General features: G+C 36.3%; 1 protein-coding gene across 1 annotated transcript in view; it reads right to left on the bottom strand.

The window, feature by feature from the left end:
* Window positions 1-973: 973 nt before the first annotated feature.
* Window positions 974-17,396, bottom strand: part of STIM2 (stromal interaction molecule 2) — a 178,652-nt gene continuing 162,229 nt past the window's right edge. Inside the window, exons 13-14 of the mRNA XM_011965342.1 lie at window positions 7,158-7,431; window positions 974-2,650 (exon numbers count right to left, since the gene is read on the bottom strand). Coding sequence (XP_011820732.1) covers window positions 2,173-2,650; window positions 7,158-7,431 — 752 coding nt within the window. The 3' untranslated portion in view covers window positions 974-2,172. The remainder of the gene's footprint in view (window positions 2,651-7,157; window positions 7,432-17,396) is intronic.

A 17,396-nucleotide genomic window follows, 5' to 3' on the forward strand; every position in this document is an offset into this window, starting at 1 on the left:
TAAATATCCCTTGGTTGAATTTGTTTATAAATGAATGTCTGAAATTGAGCACAAACAATGCACGCGCTCCCTGACTAAAAACGACCCACAGTCCCTTCGGCCAGCCTCCTCCACTCTAAGCAGCAGTGCCGGCCCCCAGCTGGTTCTGCTCCAGAGCTCCCTTCTAAGCCAGGAGCAGCAGTGGGCCTTGCTGGCAGCTCCTCCCATCTTCACTTCGTGCTCTGGCAACTTTTCCCTTTTCTATTCATCCAACTGCAAGGTTCTCATTCCTTTTGCAATTTTCAAAGGGAAGAACGCCTCCTGTCTGGTTATAAGAAAAAGAAGGTTAAGGTTTTCCCTTCACTCTGAGTAAACACTCCAGAACCCTTTTCAGTTCTTTATGCACTTTTCCCCTCCTCAACAGCTTTCAACCCTGTGTTCCTCAACCCTACCTCTCAGGTTATCTTACCTTATCATTAGTGCAAAACACTATGTTCATTTCAATCCGTTTTTGCCCTTACAGAACTCAATCTATTAAGTATATAAATATCAGCCAACACAAACACCAGTCAAGTTTTTAACAATAGTAATAAAGAGAATAAACAATCACAATTTACAGGAGACATCAGGAAATTGTTCATATTCTTACTAAAGCATTTCTTTGAAGCAAATCTCAAAAGAAACCTCTTGTTTATCAATTAGGATTTTCACCTAAATAGCACTGGGTTAGACATACATTTTAGCCATAATGCTGAAAAAGTATTCTAATTAAAATGTATCAGTTGTTCATCCAAACATCCATCTGCATTGCAGTAATCAAATCATTTATGATTGCATATTTTTAAAGTGGTATAAGCGCAACTCCCTAGATGTTAACATACTTTCTTGCTATATGGAACTTAACTCTCTACTGTCTTTTTAACAATAAAAGCTACCCTTACACAACCCACCAGTTTAATGAACACCATACTTCATAAATTAATACAACACAATCTAAATGCACCATAAATTTATATTTGTTAATCTTGATATTAGAACATTTATACATTTCAAACTACATAAAAATAGGACAAACAATATAAAATAGAAATTTGTTGACAACTTACGTCCAAAACATCACTATTTCTTATATTGCAATTAAGCAACAAGACAGCTTACACAGCTCTCCAGAAAACATAGTGTTTTTTGTGGAGTGTTATCAACAAAAATCAGGACAATCCCACACAATAATGTCTCCAATTTATTATCTTTTCCACAGTACACATTTTTCACAAACCATAAATCCTTTGCGGTTATTCAAAGTGTGTAAACAATTGCCTGAATCCCCATATCCCCCCACCTCGGCTTAAGGTTATGAATGTTTTAAGTCCTTCAATCAAGTTTCAACTCTTCCACTTGCATAAGGAATCAAGAGCCTTCTCTCTTTAAATTATGTATATTTTATCATACAGCCTGCAATGCAGTAAATCACAGTGAAAGCCCTGGGGAAAACAAAACATGATCTTTACAGCGGGACTTGAAACTTCACAATAGTAAAAGCAGTTAAAGAAGCTTCCCATAGTAAAAGCGTGGGTTTTCATTTCCAGAAATCAAGTCAATTAGAAACCCTAGGTTCTACTTAAAAACCCATTTTGATCTAAAAGTGAAAACAGTCCCCTATCCATAGTCATTTTATAAACTCTACACAGTTTCACTCGCAGAGATTTTTTTTTTTTCCAGTCTGGAAAACAGTAGTGCAATTAGTTTTACTTCTTATAAGTTATTCAGTCCAGGATGTAAATAGCTCTGTGGAAAGATAAGAAGATGCTCTGGTAAACAAGAAATTTTTGCAAGCCCATGCTGGCTTACGAGTCCATTAAAGCTTGTAAGTCCATAGTGGCTTTCAACAAAATATTGTATATACATCACTAATAACAAAGCAGAAATAAATAGGCAGAAATTACTGTAAACTGTCTCATTTCAATGATTTTTCGGTAATAACTGGCTTGATGAATTGATTATATATAGTCACTTAAATAAGCAGACAGTAGACAGTCGCCCTCCTGGACGTTCCACTCTGGCATCTGGCCTGGAAAGCCCCAATGGAGTTACATTCCTAAAATTAAAAGAAACCCAAAAAAAAGTGGGGAGTGGAGGGCGGGGAATAATAGTTTACAGATGCCATTTGAATGGGATTCCATCAAGTCAGCCAGTTCACTTAGATTTCTTCTTAAAAAGGCTTTTGATTTTTGATGACTTTTTGCTTTTCTCTCCATTATGACAAAGGTCATGTGGGATGCTGCTTATTCTGGCAACACTTGGGGCTTCCTGAACTGGTTTACTGTCATTGCCAGCTGAGGAACACGATGTGTGGCGAGGTTTAGGCACCGGGATGCCACTGGAAAGCTGGTTCATGCTACAGGATTTCTCCAAAATTCCATTGTACACTTTGCTTGCAGGACTGAAGATCATACTCTTAGTTTCTGTCAGACCTACACAGTCGGGAGAACCCCAAGACACATCCGCAGTTACAGGCGAATCCCCTCGGGAGGAGTCCTCTAGGGACACCTCATCTCTTGATATCTTTCGAGGAGATAATGTTTGGTATATCTCGAGGCTTAAAGGAGGAGACTGTTTCCTTCCAATGGAAGAATTTAAGGAGTCACATTCTGAAGCTGTGTCTGGCACTTCCCTGAATGAAACACAAACAAAGGTACAAATTTTAAATCAGTATGTTCTTAAGAGTACTAGCAGACATTCTAACTAAAACAACTTTTGTTGCTTATTGAAATTTAAAAGAGGGAAATGATACGATTCTATATACATTTTAGCAAAATGAGAACATTACTTCTTTAAATAATATGGCTTCTGAAAACTCAATGTTGGATTTTTAACATAAACCATAATAATGAAATCTTACAAACTACAGACAATATAAGTTATACCTTCTTTTTGTCAAATAAATTAAAATGTCAAATTTTACAGGTGATTCAGCTATCATCTCAGCTACTTTTATGTTTTATTTCAATACTATGTTTCTTTCTAAATCGGAGTTGACGATATTTTAAAAGATGAATTTTAGTCACTGCCTCTCCCTTTTCATTAACTTGATGAGCTATAGCTTTGTTAGGAAGGAAGGAATATACATGAAAGGAATTATACTAAAATATAAGTTCTACCAAATTTAAAAGGGGGCAGGGAATCGAGGTGCATCAGAGTATGGCAGTGGAGGAGGGGGCAAACATATGATGCTATTTAGAAAAAAAAACCAGACATTCAGTGAATTCTCACAGCATTCTTACTCTTCAATGTTTTCCTCCTTTTCTCCACAGTGGAAATATAAATTTTGTAACCCCACAACCAACATAGAGTAAATGCCATCACCCATTCCTTCAAATCTCTCTCAAATCCACCGTTCCTTATTACGCCCCCTGCTCCCATTCTTCCTCTGAAACAGCCAGGAACTCACCTAAATGATTGCAACGGCTTCCTAACTGGTCTCCCTGCTTTCATTCTCGCTCTTCCCTCCCAGTTACTTCTCCACACAGCCATTAAAGTGATTTTTTAAAAACTCGAGCAAAATATATCATTCACTTACTTGAAACTTCCCAGTGCTTTCTCTCATACTCAGAGTAAGATCCAAAGCCCTAGTCAAAGCGTACCAGGCTTGTACATGTGGTCCCTGGCTATCTCCAACTGTACACTCCCTCGTGTTCCTGTAACATGCCACCCTCAAGACTCCTCAGGGCCCTGCACTTGCTGTTCCCTCTGCTTGGTGTTATCTACTCTCCATCTCCACATGGCTTACTTCTCCAGGGTATGCAGGTTACTCCTGCCTCCCCTAACCACCTTATCTGGAACAGCATTCTCTTTTGTTTTACCTGCCTTTGTTTGCAACCCCAAAACTTACCAAAACCTAAAATGATATTTTATATTCACTTGTCTATAGGCAGTATCCCCAGATAAAAGGAAATAAATAAGGACAAGGAGCCTTATTAACTTCTCTGCACTAGAAGAATGGCAAGCTCACGGTGGGTACTTCATAAATATGTGTTGGACAAATGAATGGAAGGGTGGGTGAATGAATCAATGAACAGAATGAGATATTAAAGAACAGGGATCACATCTCACTCACTTTTTTTTTTTTTCTTGAGAGCTTTACTACTTAGTCTCATTCACTTTTGCATGTACGGAGCCCAAGGTGAGTACTGTTCACTCCATGAAAGGAAATGATTAAGAAATGAAAGGGAGAGTCAAGGTAAAAAGCGGCAAAAGAAATACGGTGTGAGAAGGGAACAGAGCTGAAGACAGAACAGAAAGGCAAGAGTACACATGATTATAACCCAGCAGCTGGAACCAGGCTAGGGCCTTGTCTCACTTGTCTTGGCAGCTCATGCTATTGGCAAAGGCACCTCTCATAGCAAGGACTAAATTCGTATTTAGGAAATGAATAAACTGAATGATCTCTTACCTTAGATGGCCTATGAGTACTATCATTTTCATGTTATTGATGTACACATTTACTGGAGGTCTGGCACTCACTTTTGATGAATATTCTATGTTAATACCACATTTTAGATACAGACTAAGATTGCTTAGTCATTTCTATGTACTTCACTCACACATGTCTATGAAGATTGTCTTTACTACACTATAAGCTCTCAAAAGGTACAAAACCCCCTAAAGACCTAACTAATGGTTTCATATAATACACCTGCGTGTGCTGCATCATTCTCAAATGCTTTTACAATTCGATAATGGGTAGTGCTAACAGAAAGTAAGCAGCAGTTCAGGTATGAGGAAATGATCAGACTCAGAAATCAATCATTGGTAGAGGCATTTCTGCAAAGCTTTTTTTTGGAATGGCTGTCAATTAATTGAGCAGAATATCTCATGTTCCCTGGAGCTGTTCAGCTTCCAAAGAGCAGAAGCTGATTTAGTTACAATTTTACGAATTTATTTTCTTTTCTGTTATGTGGCTTGGCTGCTTTGTGTGTGAAATTCTAAGCTAGGCTAAAAATATTTTAAAAACTAGCCTCTAAACTCTGAACAATGTGTGAAAAGAATACTGATTTAAGTCAGGAGACTTGGGTTCCTAAGCTGGTCCTACCATTAATCAGTTGTAAAAGCCTCAGCAAATCACTTGGTTTCTTGAGGTCTCAATTTTCCTATCTGTTAAAGTAGGAAAATTTGATTAATCACTAATGTTACCTTCCAGTTCTAACATTTGAATTCTGTAATGACAAGAATCCAAAGTGTTGCTGCTTCTGCATAACTAATCTGACTTGGATAATAAGATTTAATACAACTTCAAATTTTATTTTCTTGCAGAGTACATACTCTTTGAAATGTTGAACTTAACTATGTGTACCACTTATGCCATTTTTTCTATTTCTTTTTTCCCCAGAGTGACATGGAGTTGAACTCACACTATACTTGTATAAGAAAACTTGAAGTGAGGTTTAAATGAGCATATATGTGCATAAGGCATAGAACATTAAAAAATCAGTAAATATTTAACATTATTATTTTGTAAGAATTCTGGTGGTTCAATAGAGGAGAGACTGAAAATGAAAAGGAAGAAAAGTTTTCCAAATTCAAATTCTTCTCTTATTTATGAGAGCTAGCTATGAAATTTTGACATTGCTGTTGAAATGAGAACTGAACGCTTCATCAATGCAGAAAGTTTGATGAGACAGTGCAGCTCTCGAGTTTTCCTTCTGATTTCCAGAAACCACACAAGATCAGTTCTGTCAGTAAGTCATCTTGCTGGTGACTACGTTCATACTGCAAAGACAGACGAAAAGCTAGTCATAAAGTGTTAACCAAGCAAAGCTGCATCAGATTCTCCAACTGCAATGAGGGTACAAAACCTGCATTATCTCCTTAGGAATATGCTGCACTGATCACTTGCAAATCATAACATTTCTTTTACTACTAGATAGTTAGGAATGAAAAATTATTATTTGATGATAATGTCACCTAGAGTCACACGATAAAGACTGTGGACCACTCCCTTTCACTTCTCAAAGAAGAGGGTAAAGCCTTTGGGGCCACATAGCTACTAAGTGTCAATACCTGAAACTAACACTCAATACCATACTGCTTTTAAAGAGGAATGCAGTTCAAGAACAGAGATCCTCAAATTAACAGTTTCATGGAGCATTGATGTCATTAAGTTGGACTGAAATACACTGCTGCTACGCCCATTTTGTTATTAATTTACTTTTCTCCTTTAAGTTCCTGACATTTTCTTAAACCTTTGGCATATGATACTGCTTATGTGTTAGCAAGCACCAGCACATAACAGAATAAATCATTAAGTGACAATAAATATTTTTAAGTCAGTCATATTTGATATTTCTTTGTGTTCAAGTATATTTAAGCTCATGCTTTTCTATTTTACATATAAAATTGTTCTCATGACAAGTTTATGCTCTGAGATCTGAGTCAGCTGTGTCCAGTGACCTCTAAGCAGTTACATCTCAATATATCTACCTACATGTCTGTGGCAGGCAGAATTCTAAGGCGGCTCCCAAATTCCCAGCCTCTGGTGTACACCCACCTTCTTCAAGTTTTCCAGTCAAACATAAATATAGATGCGGCTGTAAAGGGATTCTGAAGACAAAATTAAGGCTCCAAACTAGTTAATCTTAATATAGGGAGATTATTATCCAGGTGAGCCTTTGAAATTTTAGTCTAGAGATCAGAGAGACAGAAGTTGGAGACTCAAAGCAAAGGAGGAATCTACAGCAGGGAAATTCTCTGTTGCTGGCTTTGAAGATGGAGATCCTGTGGCAAGGAACAGTAGGCAGCCTCCAGGAACTGAGAGCAGCCACCATGCGGCTGACAGAAAGCACAGACACGGGGACCTCCGTCCTGGAGCCACAGGAAATGAAGTTCACCACAATCACATGAGCTTTGAGAACTGCAAGCTCCAGATGAGAATGCACCCTGGCCAACACCGTGATTTTACCCTTCTAAGGCCCTGAGCAAAACCCCCAGTCACACCAGGCTTGGAATTCTGAGGTACAGAACTAAGAGCTAAAACATGGGTGATGTCTGAGGCTGCAAAGTCTATGGTACCTTGATATGCAGCAACAGAAAACGGAAACAATGCACCACTCCTCCTGACCCCTCCTCACACCTTACCCCCAACCCAGCCCCAACATGCCCTGTAGATTATTCACTGCCAATACCATTGCTTTTCAGCAGAGAAGTAAATGGCCTCTTCCTCCTCTTCATTTCGATAAAGCGCAGGGCAACTTGACACTGAGAGGATATCTGGATCAGGGGAAGGCAAGGAGTGCGGCGTGTGCTGGGGGTGGTGAGGGTGCCGGGGGTGTGACGGGTGGGGGGCGTGTGGAGCAAGCTGAGCTCGCTGAGGCTGAGGCGAGGACGGCACGATGCTGCGGCGCGAGCGGCACAGGCTGCTGCTTCTGGCTAATGATCCAGGAGGTTTAGCCATGGTCCCTGAAAAACACCAAGAAAGAAAGATGCTCATGAAGTCCAGGGTCCCCTTTACAGTCACCACAAATACATACACACAAGAGAACTGATGTCACTAATATGTCACTATCTCATCTCCCTTTATTGAAAGTTACTGTACAGTTATTACCATTCTCTACCGCCTACACTCAGAAAGTTAATAGAAACAAACAAACAAAAAAAACAGGTCTAAAAAACAAACAGAAGTGAACATAAACATGACGCTTTAAGAGAAAATCTAAATGTACTAACCAAAAAGGCTTAAAAATTTACCTAAGACAACAAATCTTTAAATTTAAAAACCTGTATTGTATCACAAATTTTTATGACGTTAACACAAAGACAGGACAACAGAATAAAGTAAAGTGAACTTTTACCAATGGATATCTCTTGAAATATCACAAGTTCTTTGAACCTCAATCAGTTTTAAGTCAAGGAAATCACTTAACTACTGTATGCACAGTCTCACAGCTGGTGAGGCAGAGCTCAGACCAAAACTTGTTTCTTGAATACCCACTACTGTGGAACTAAACAGAAATCTTAGATCCAACTGTTTCCGCTACCAGTCTCAGTCGAGACTCATGCAGGTGGGTAAACAAACTTCCCCTACATCTTCAACGTCCTCACTAAATGGGCATTCCATTTCTTACTCTTAACTGAACGAACATAGTTCACCTAATAACAACCTTCTCAAGCTGAAGCTGTTCGCTCCTGCATGGTTCAGATGCTATAGCATCAGGACAAAAGGTGGGTGGCTTTGCTCCCTAGTACTGTCTGCGTACCCTTACTTCTGCATCCTTTTATACAAATGCATTCGTGCTGAAGCGAACACTATTAAGGGACATGACTGCATCTTCCACCTCCATTTCACTAGTCACTTCCTGGACGGTCTCTGTCTTACCGGTCCTTACAACCCATCATCAACGCGGGCAACTTCACTTGTAAGACCTAGCCAACACCCTGACCAATCAAGGTTTCACCTCTTCTCCCCTGACCTTCACTTCTGCACCACCACACACTCTCATGCCTTGTCCCACCATCATTCAGAACTGTGCTATCTTTGAATATAAGTCAGACTGGGCATGGTGGTTCACACCTGTAATCTCAACACTTGGGAAGGCCAAGCAGGGAGAATCACTTGAAGCCAGGAGTTTGAAACCAGCCTGGGCAACATAGCGAGATCTTGTCTCTACCAAAACAAACAAACAAACAAACAAACAACAACAACAAAAAGACATTAGACATTTAGATTCTGACCATGGTCCACCTTTCCATTTCATACAGTGTGTTCCCTCCACTTATGTATCCTACTGTCAACCCATGCTCAAGGACCTTACTCTACTGGTTATTCTTTCTCTTGCCTTGTCATTGTCTGCCTTTCCCCCTCCCACAGCATTTAAAAGCAAATTCTGAAAAGACAAACGTAAAGAATGAGCAAATGACAATAACAGCAACAAAAAACCCCTCTACCCCAGACTGATTTTCAGGTGACATATCTCTGTTCCTGTTTATGAAGAATTGTCTATGTTACTGTCTCTACTATTTCATCTTCACTCATTCACCAAAGAAACTGTACAGTGCTTACTTACACATTCACAATTTCACTGAAACCATTCTCAACCAGATCATGATCTACCTCAAGGTTGCTAAATTCAATTAGTACTTCAATCCTTCCTTGACATCTGATCAGCATCTAACAGTGATTATTACTGTGCCCTTTGCTTGTCTTCTCCGAGCATATTCTCATCTCCTCTTTCACCCATCCCTTGACTGCTGGTCTTCTTCAAAGTTCTACTCTAAGCCTTGTTCTATTCTCGTTCCACTTAATCTTCTGAAGTAAGTTCATCTACTCTCATGACTTCAGTGATCATTTGTGGTCTACAAAAGCCCAAATCTGTAACTCCAGGTTTAATCTTTCTCCTGAACCCTTATATCCAACCGCCCAATGGACACATGAATGTGCCACACGTGCCCAAACTGAATTCAACATTTTCCTTCCCAAACTCACTCCTCCTTCTGTGTTCCTTAGCTCAGTAAATAACATCACCACCTACTCAGTCATCAGAATTGTCAACACAGATATTCTTGACTCTTCTTCCTCCACCATCATCCACCTCTAGTTAACCACAGGGTTTTTACCTCTCTAATATCTTTCAAATCTGTCTGCTCTCCTACACCCTCACTGCTGATGGATTATATTGGACTACTGTACCCATATTGTATTATAAAATCCTGATTTCCCCCCTCCAATTTATTCTCCAAACTGCACCTGCAAGTTCACTCTAAAATGGAAAAAGAAAATGAAAGTGTATTGCTTAAAACTCTTAAAGTGAAACCCCTTACCACGGACCAGACTGCCCTCCTTACCCAGCCTCTTTTTTAGAGCTCGTGTCCCTCTGTTCTGTTACAGGAATATTAGAAGCAGTATATCTCTCCCAGCTCCTCAGAGGTATCACATTCTCTCTCACCTCCACGCCTCCTTTCCCCAACTCTCCCTTGACCTACAATTTCAGGTCTTGCTTAAGCGGCATTTCCTCCAGGAAGGTTCCCAATCCCTCCAAGTTTGAGGTCAGTGTTTTCCCTTGTGTCTGCTCAGCAATACCATAGTATATTTCCCTATTGCATAATTTATCTCAATGCACCGCTCCACTAGACTCTAAGTTCCATAAAAGCAATCACTGTGTATCATGTTCAACTTTGCATCACAACACCAGTCTATCATAGTGCTGGATAAAAAGTAGATGCTCAGTAAGTATCTGCTCAGTAAATCAACGAATGATACAAACAGAAAAAGCCACGGAAATAACGTGATGAATTGAAACAAAGAAAAATAAAGTAAAAGTAAAATAAGGTATAATTAAAAGGCTTTTTCCAAACACAAATAAATATAATATGGAAATATTTGTAATTTAGCTGGCAAACAGAATTTTCTCTCACTTATTTAAAGGATTCATAGATTAGAGAACTATAGGGCTCCTGTAAATCTTTAGACGGATGTTTTCTCTCTGCCAAAGAAAAAAATGTATCTTGTAAATACTTAAAAAAAAGTGTCCAATGTCACATAGATAATTAAATTCTACAATTCTCGACATATACTGCAGTCATCTGAGTAATCACTCATTACTTGGAATATACAGTAAAACCAGCAAGATTCAGTCATAACTGTAAGTATGGTGGGAGAGGAATCAGGTCTGCGAGGAATCAGGATTCGCTGCTTGGAAAAATGAATACTATCCACAGAGATATATATATACACACACACACACACACACATATATATATATACACACACACACATATATATATTGCATAAGGAAGTTTTAAAAAGGAAATCGTTTATGTAAGAAAAATTCTAAGTAATGCAATAAAGAATATAAGAATCAGTAAATTTGTCACATCTGTAAGTTGTTTACAACTTGACAATCTTTTCCAAAAATATCTTCTTACATATTTTGCCATCTCTTTTGCCTTAAAAAATCTGTCCGTTAAGAGTTATGTACACTTAAGAGTTGAGGATTGTCCTTCCTCCTTGCTGCTGTTTGAAGAAGTCTATGTAGGGCTGAAAACATTTGCAACATCACAAACTTTATGGAAGATTAAAAAGCAGTGCACTTTGGCCTTGTAACAAGTTATCTTTTACATAAAGCAAATATGAATCTCTTATAATACTTCCAGGCCATTAATCATTCCTAATGCAGATAAACATTCATTCATGTCTGTGATTTATCACAGTAGGTAAATGACACATTAAAGGTCACTGTATAGGAATCTATTTCTGGGATAACTTTTCATTCTAATATTGATAATTACCTATAGAAGCAGAGCAGTTTAATATGACCCTGTATTTATAAACTATATTTTGTGATGTTTCTTAGTTGAAGAGGACAAAATTTTGTTTTCAATAAGGCATTCCCCTACTAACAAGAACCAAAAATAAGCAATGTATATACTTCTGGTTCTAACAACATAGCAGTCAAAGGTAACCTGACAATTATCTCCCAATACTCAACAACACAGCTCAAATACCCTCAAACATTCTTATATAATGGATAAAATATAACAATTGCTTTAAACACATAGCTGAGTTTGTAGGGAGAACAGAAAACTCTCAGAGGCCAAAACAAAAACTAAAAGTAAATGCTAATATGATGCAACTGTTATGGGAGGTTATCAGTCTCATTAATCTATGGGTTTGGGGTTTAATTTGGGGACATAAGATTAGGCTTTGGGCCTATGTTAGGTATTGGAATAGTGAGTCAGTGTTCTGGATAAAGGCCTGGACCTAGAAGGGCTACACTCCTCTGTGAAAGGGTAAAATTCTAACTAATGAGCAAGCAAATTTCTTTTATTTCAAGATCTCTAAATATAGGGATTTTAAAAGGGCTTCTGTGAAAAACTCAATACTCTGGGCCTATATCTCATATGAGATTGGAGTGCAAGTTTATACTACCAAAAGGGTCTATGAAACTGTATTCCAAAGAGTTAACATAAAAAACTGGTCCCAACTTGGTGATATCCAAGTTGAAACTACTGCAGGAAGCAAAGAAAGGCATTTGAGGGGCACTTTACTACTTACACAGTTTTCTCCAGGGTGGAATAATGGCAATCTCCTTAAAAATAGCTACGTAAGAAATTATAAAACAGGAGAGAGAAAGCAATCTGCTATGCAAACACAGGAAACTGCTGTAACAATTGACCAAGAATACCAAATATGAGGATGATCAAATGAAAACTAAAAAATAGGGATTCTTTTTACATCATGAAACTATATAACAATAAATAGAAAATATGAGAAAAGAAAGCATTAAAACATAGATTTGATGAAAAATCAACGAGAACTAATAGAAATGAAAAACAATAATTAGAGTTAAACATTCAGAGGATGAGCTAAAACAAAACTAGAACTGAAGAAATAATCAGTAAGCTAGAAGGCAGATCTGAGGAGATGTCTCTAAATGCAGTGTAGATAGATAAAAAGACTATAAAAAGAAAAGTTAAGAAATGTGGACGACAAGATGCAATATATAACTAATAAACTAATACTAGTCCTAATATTTCTACATAACTAATATTCCAGAAGGCATGAATAGAAGAAAAAATAATATTCAAAGAGATAATGGCTAATGTTTTTTTTCCAGAACTGATAAAAGACACATCCTTCAGATTCAAGAAACACACCAAATATTAGCAAAAAAACTGGTTAAAATCCACACCCAATCATATTACAGGGAAACCACATGACAACAAAGACAATGAGAACATTTTTCAAGCAATCGGAGAAATGGCAGCTTATCTACTAAAAAGAACCTGAACCAAGCTGACTGACTACAAACTTCATAACAGCAACAACGACAACCTCAAAATAACTGAGAAATAATTATTGAAAACTAATTGTTAATCTGGAATTTTATATCCAGATACATTAGTACTCTCAAGTGAGACTGAAAATAAAGATATTTTCAGGCAAAGACTAAGAGAATTTATCATTCCCAATTGCTCACTGAAGTAGCTTTTTTTTTTACTGAAGAACATATTTTTAAGAAAGAAAAAAAGAAATGAGTAACAAGCAAAATGCAATGATAAACAGAGAAATAAACACATAAGTATATGTAAATTATGACTGAAAGAAACAACAAAAACAGTGACTGTTTTGAGAGACTTTCAAAACAAAACAAAATACTAGACAACGTTAACACATGATTTAAGATGGGAGAGCAGTGGCTAAAATTAAAGCCTCTGAAGATGCTGAATTGTCCAAGAGAATGAGAGAAGATAAGAAGAGGTGTGTAAAACAGAAACCACAAAACAAGATTGCAGAGATAAATTCAAACAGATCAGCAAGGAGAGTAAATAATATTTGCATTAAATTTGCCTTAGCCAGCAACATATTCTCAAATAGGATACAAAATAAAACCAGTTACTGCTATTTCTTGTAGAGATATATCTAGTGTCTAATAATGGAAAAATTTAGAAGAAAGTGAAAAAGATACGTTAGGCAAATATTAATCAAAAGAAAGCTATTATAGGTATTTCAATATTAGGTAGTATAAACTTAAAGGCAAAAAGTATTAGCCATAAAACAGTGTCCACGTAACTATAAAAGGAACAGTTAATCTGTAAAGAAGATATTATACCTGAACTTGTATTCACCAAATAACTTAGTACAAACTATATAAAACAGAAATGGGCAGAATTGTAAGAAGAAACTGACCACCATGGGAGCAACCGATAGAAGAACAGACAAAAATGTGTAAGTATACAGAAGATTTTTATCATAACACCTGATTTAACAGACTGTATAGTACCCTGTAACTAACAATTAAAGAAAACTAATTTCCTGATATAGAAAGAACCATTAAAATATATGACCAATAATTACTAAGTCACAAAGCAAGTATCAGGCAATACAAAAAAAGTCATACTGAGCTTTTCTCTAACCACACACAAGTAGAAATCAATAGGCAGAGATGTTTTTAAAAACCAACAGACAACAAAAAAACAAAACATACATGCATATCTGGAAATTAAAACATATGCTTCTAGGTAATTCATATTTCAAGGAAGTGACAAATTAGTAATTAAAAACCTTTTAATATTTGATGATCATAATCAAATTAATATGTCAAAACTTGTGGAGGTGGCTCAGGTGGTTCTTAGAGAGAAAATTCATAGCCTTAAGATAATATGAGAGAAAACAAAGACTCAAGATTCCTGTGGGAGGTGTATAAATATTAAAACAAACAAGTAAAAAAGTAAACTCCAAGAAAGTAAATAAAAGAGCAGAAATAAACAGATAATATTAACAAAACAAACAGGCTTTTGACAAAAGTGAAATAAAACAGACAACTGCCAGCCTGACAAAGGAGACGAAAGAAGATATAGATAATTATTAGGAACAAAAAAATTTTAAAATGTAACTGAGATTTTTAAAATCATATAAACAACTAAAAGCCAATAAATTTTAAAATTCAGATAAAACACAATATTCTAGAAACATGTAACTTCACAAATCTACACTTTTAATCATTAAATTAAATTAATACTACAGTTTAAAAATCTGTTCCTTGCCAAAACATATACATCAAGGTCAATTCATAGGCAATGTATTTAAAATCCTCAAAGAACAAATAATCCATACCTTATACTATTTCAAAGTATAGAATAAAAATCATACAATTTACTGACTGATTATTGTAGCGCAGGGGCTGGTTCCAAGTGTCTTACAGGTACTACTTAATTTAAATTTTAACATATCTCCACAAGGTAGGCTACATTTTACAGAAAAGAAAGCTGAAACTCAGGAAAGTGCCTCCCACTCAGTGCCCGGAGTAAAAGGTAATACAATTACTACAAGGTGAAGTAAAGAATCAAACCCAAGCAGTCTTGTTCCAGAATTCCACATCTTAACCCTACTTTATATTGCTGCCTCTCTCTAAAAGCAGAAAAGAATGGAATGAAAGAACAAGGAGTATAGTATTCCTCCTTATGCTTGGCAGATGCATTCTAAGACCACAGTGGATAACTGAAACCATGGATAGTCCCAAACTCTCTACACACTATGCTTTTACTATGCATACATACCTATAATAGAGTTTAGTTTATAAATTAAGCACAGCAAGAGATTAACAATAACTGATAATAAAAAAGAACAATTATAATAACATACTGTAATAAAAGTTAAGTGAATGTGGTTTCCAAACACCCTCACCTCGAAATATCTTATTGTATTCTACTCACCATTTTCAAACCACAGTTGACCACAAGTAACTAGAAACCATGAAAAGCAAAACCACATATATGGGCAGAGGGGGACTACTCTTTGATTTATTTTGTGATGTTAATATAATCTTGATACCAAAATCCAAGATAGTGTCAGGAAGAAAAATTACTGGCTAATCCAATGTGTGATTACAGATGCAAAAGTCCTAAATAACAAACCAAATCCAACTCATTCTAAAAATAGCACATTGTGACAAACATAGTTTCACTGACATTTAAAGGATTTACTTAAACAGATAAAAACTCAGAATAAAAAATGAATGATCACCTAAAATTATGCAGAAAAATAATTTGGTAAAATTTAATATCCACTGATTAACCAAAAAAAAACATTCTTAGCAAAACAGAAATAGAAATGACTTTCCTTAACTTACAAGTAATCTACCAAAAACATAAAAAAAAAAATACTTCCTGGTGAAATTCTGGCAACATTCCCTTCAAAGTCAGAAACGGCAATCCCTATTGCCAGCAGTCACCACTTTCATTCAATGTTTTACTGGCGGTCTTAGCTTGGGCAATAAAGAGGAAAAACTTACTAGTATTAACATGAAAAAGCCAAGACTACCATAAAATACTTAAATATATGTTTCTGTATTTAGTATTCTGTATTCAGCATACTAAATCCAATGGCATTTCCTCATCAGCAACAAGCAATCTGAAATACAGTTTTATAAGAAAGGTAATGTATATAACTACCAAAAATTTATTAAGGTACCTAGAAATTAATCTTTTTTTAACAAAAAGCAAGACCTGCACAGAGAAAAAAAATTATCAATTTTATTTAAAGATATAAAAGATCTCGATAAATGGAATTTATTAATAATTCACTGCATACAAATTCACAAATTCAAAAAAAATTTTTTTAAACCCAATGGAGCCTTTCATGGAATTTCATAAGCTGATCTTAAAATTCAGAAGATTAGTTAAGAGTAGAAATTCTGAATTTGAATAATAAAGGAAGACTTGGTCTTATCAAATATTAATACTTTTTACAAAACCCTAGAAACTAAAGCAGAACGGGGCCAGTGAAACAAAATGGGAGAGCTGGGAGCACTTATGTATCTACGGAGGGAAGTGGTATTTTAAGTCAGCAAGGATAGAACAGGAATGAAGCTGAGACAACTGTTTACCCATACCTCAAGAGATGTATTTAGATTCCAACTTCACACTATGAACAAAAATAACTTCTAGGTGGATTACAGGACTAATGGATTAAAGAAAAACTTAAAAACTCTAAGGAGTGCAAACAACAATCTATCATCTTCTGAAAAAGACATAAAAAGCACAAATTAGATTCACAATTTGCCAGTAAAAAAGCCAAAGTCTGGAAGATATTTGCAACCCTCAAATAACCAGAAAAAAAAAAAAAAAGAACACTTCCACATCAGTACGGAATCTTGCAGGGACTCCACAGCAAGAACAAGCAACTCAGAGAGGAAGAAATCTGAACAACAAATGCCAATAAAGGAAATGGCACTCAACCTCAACAGTCATCAAGGAAATAAAAAGTTTAGTAATTGTGAGGTATCATTTCATACCCATTCGAGTTGCAAAACAAGAAAATCGGATTATTCCAAGCACTGATGAGGATACAGGCACACAGGCACTCTTATAAAACAGTGTAAACCATTTTGAAAGCAACTTGGCAATGACTAGTAAAAGGTGCCTTCCCAATGACCCAGGAGTCCATTTCTAGGTGTCCACACAGAGAAACTCTCAAAGTTATGCACAAGGAAATACAGGTAAAGATGCTTGTTGCACATTGTTTGCAAGGGTCAAGAAAGTAGAAAGAACCTATGTCAGTAGAAAAATGGACAAACTATGGATTTTTAAATACAAAAATTAAATATATAAGTTATGGTTAACTCATTAAGCAGTGACTTTAATTCATCTATACATAAACATGAAACATGTTTGAAATGTTAACTTTTGAGCAAAAAAAGTTGTAAAATAACACCTAGTTTGATAACATTTATATACATTTCTAAACACGCAACAACTGCATATAATGTTATGGATATATATGTATGTAATGAAAGTACAACAGGCTTTAGCATAAGTCACAACTTCAAAACAGTGGGGAAAGGGAGGCAATGTGGTTTAGGTGTAGTTGTAATAGTTTATTTCAGAGAAAAAGATAAAGAAAAATGTTGAAATCTGTTTATCTTTTT

The sequence above is a fragment of the Mandrillus leucophaeus genome, unplaced genomic scaffold, assembly GCF_000951045.1.
Source record: "Mandrillus leucophaeus isolate KB7577 unplaced genomic scaffold, Mleu.le_1.0 Scaffold720, whole genome shotgun sequence".
NCBI lineage: Eukaryota > Metazoa > Chordata > Mammalia > Primates > Cercopithecidae > Mandrillus > Mandrillus leucophaeus.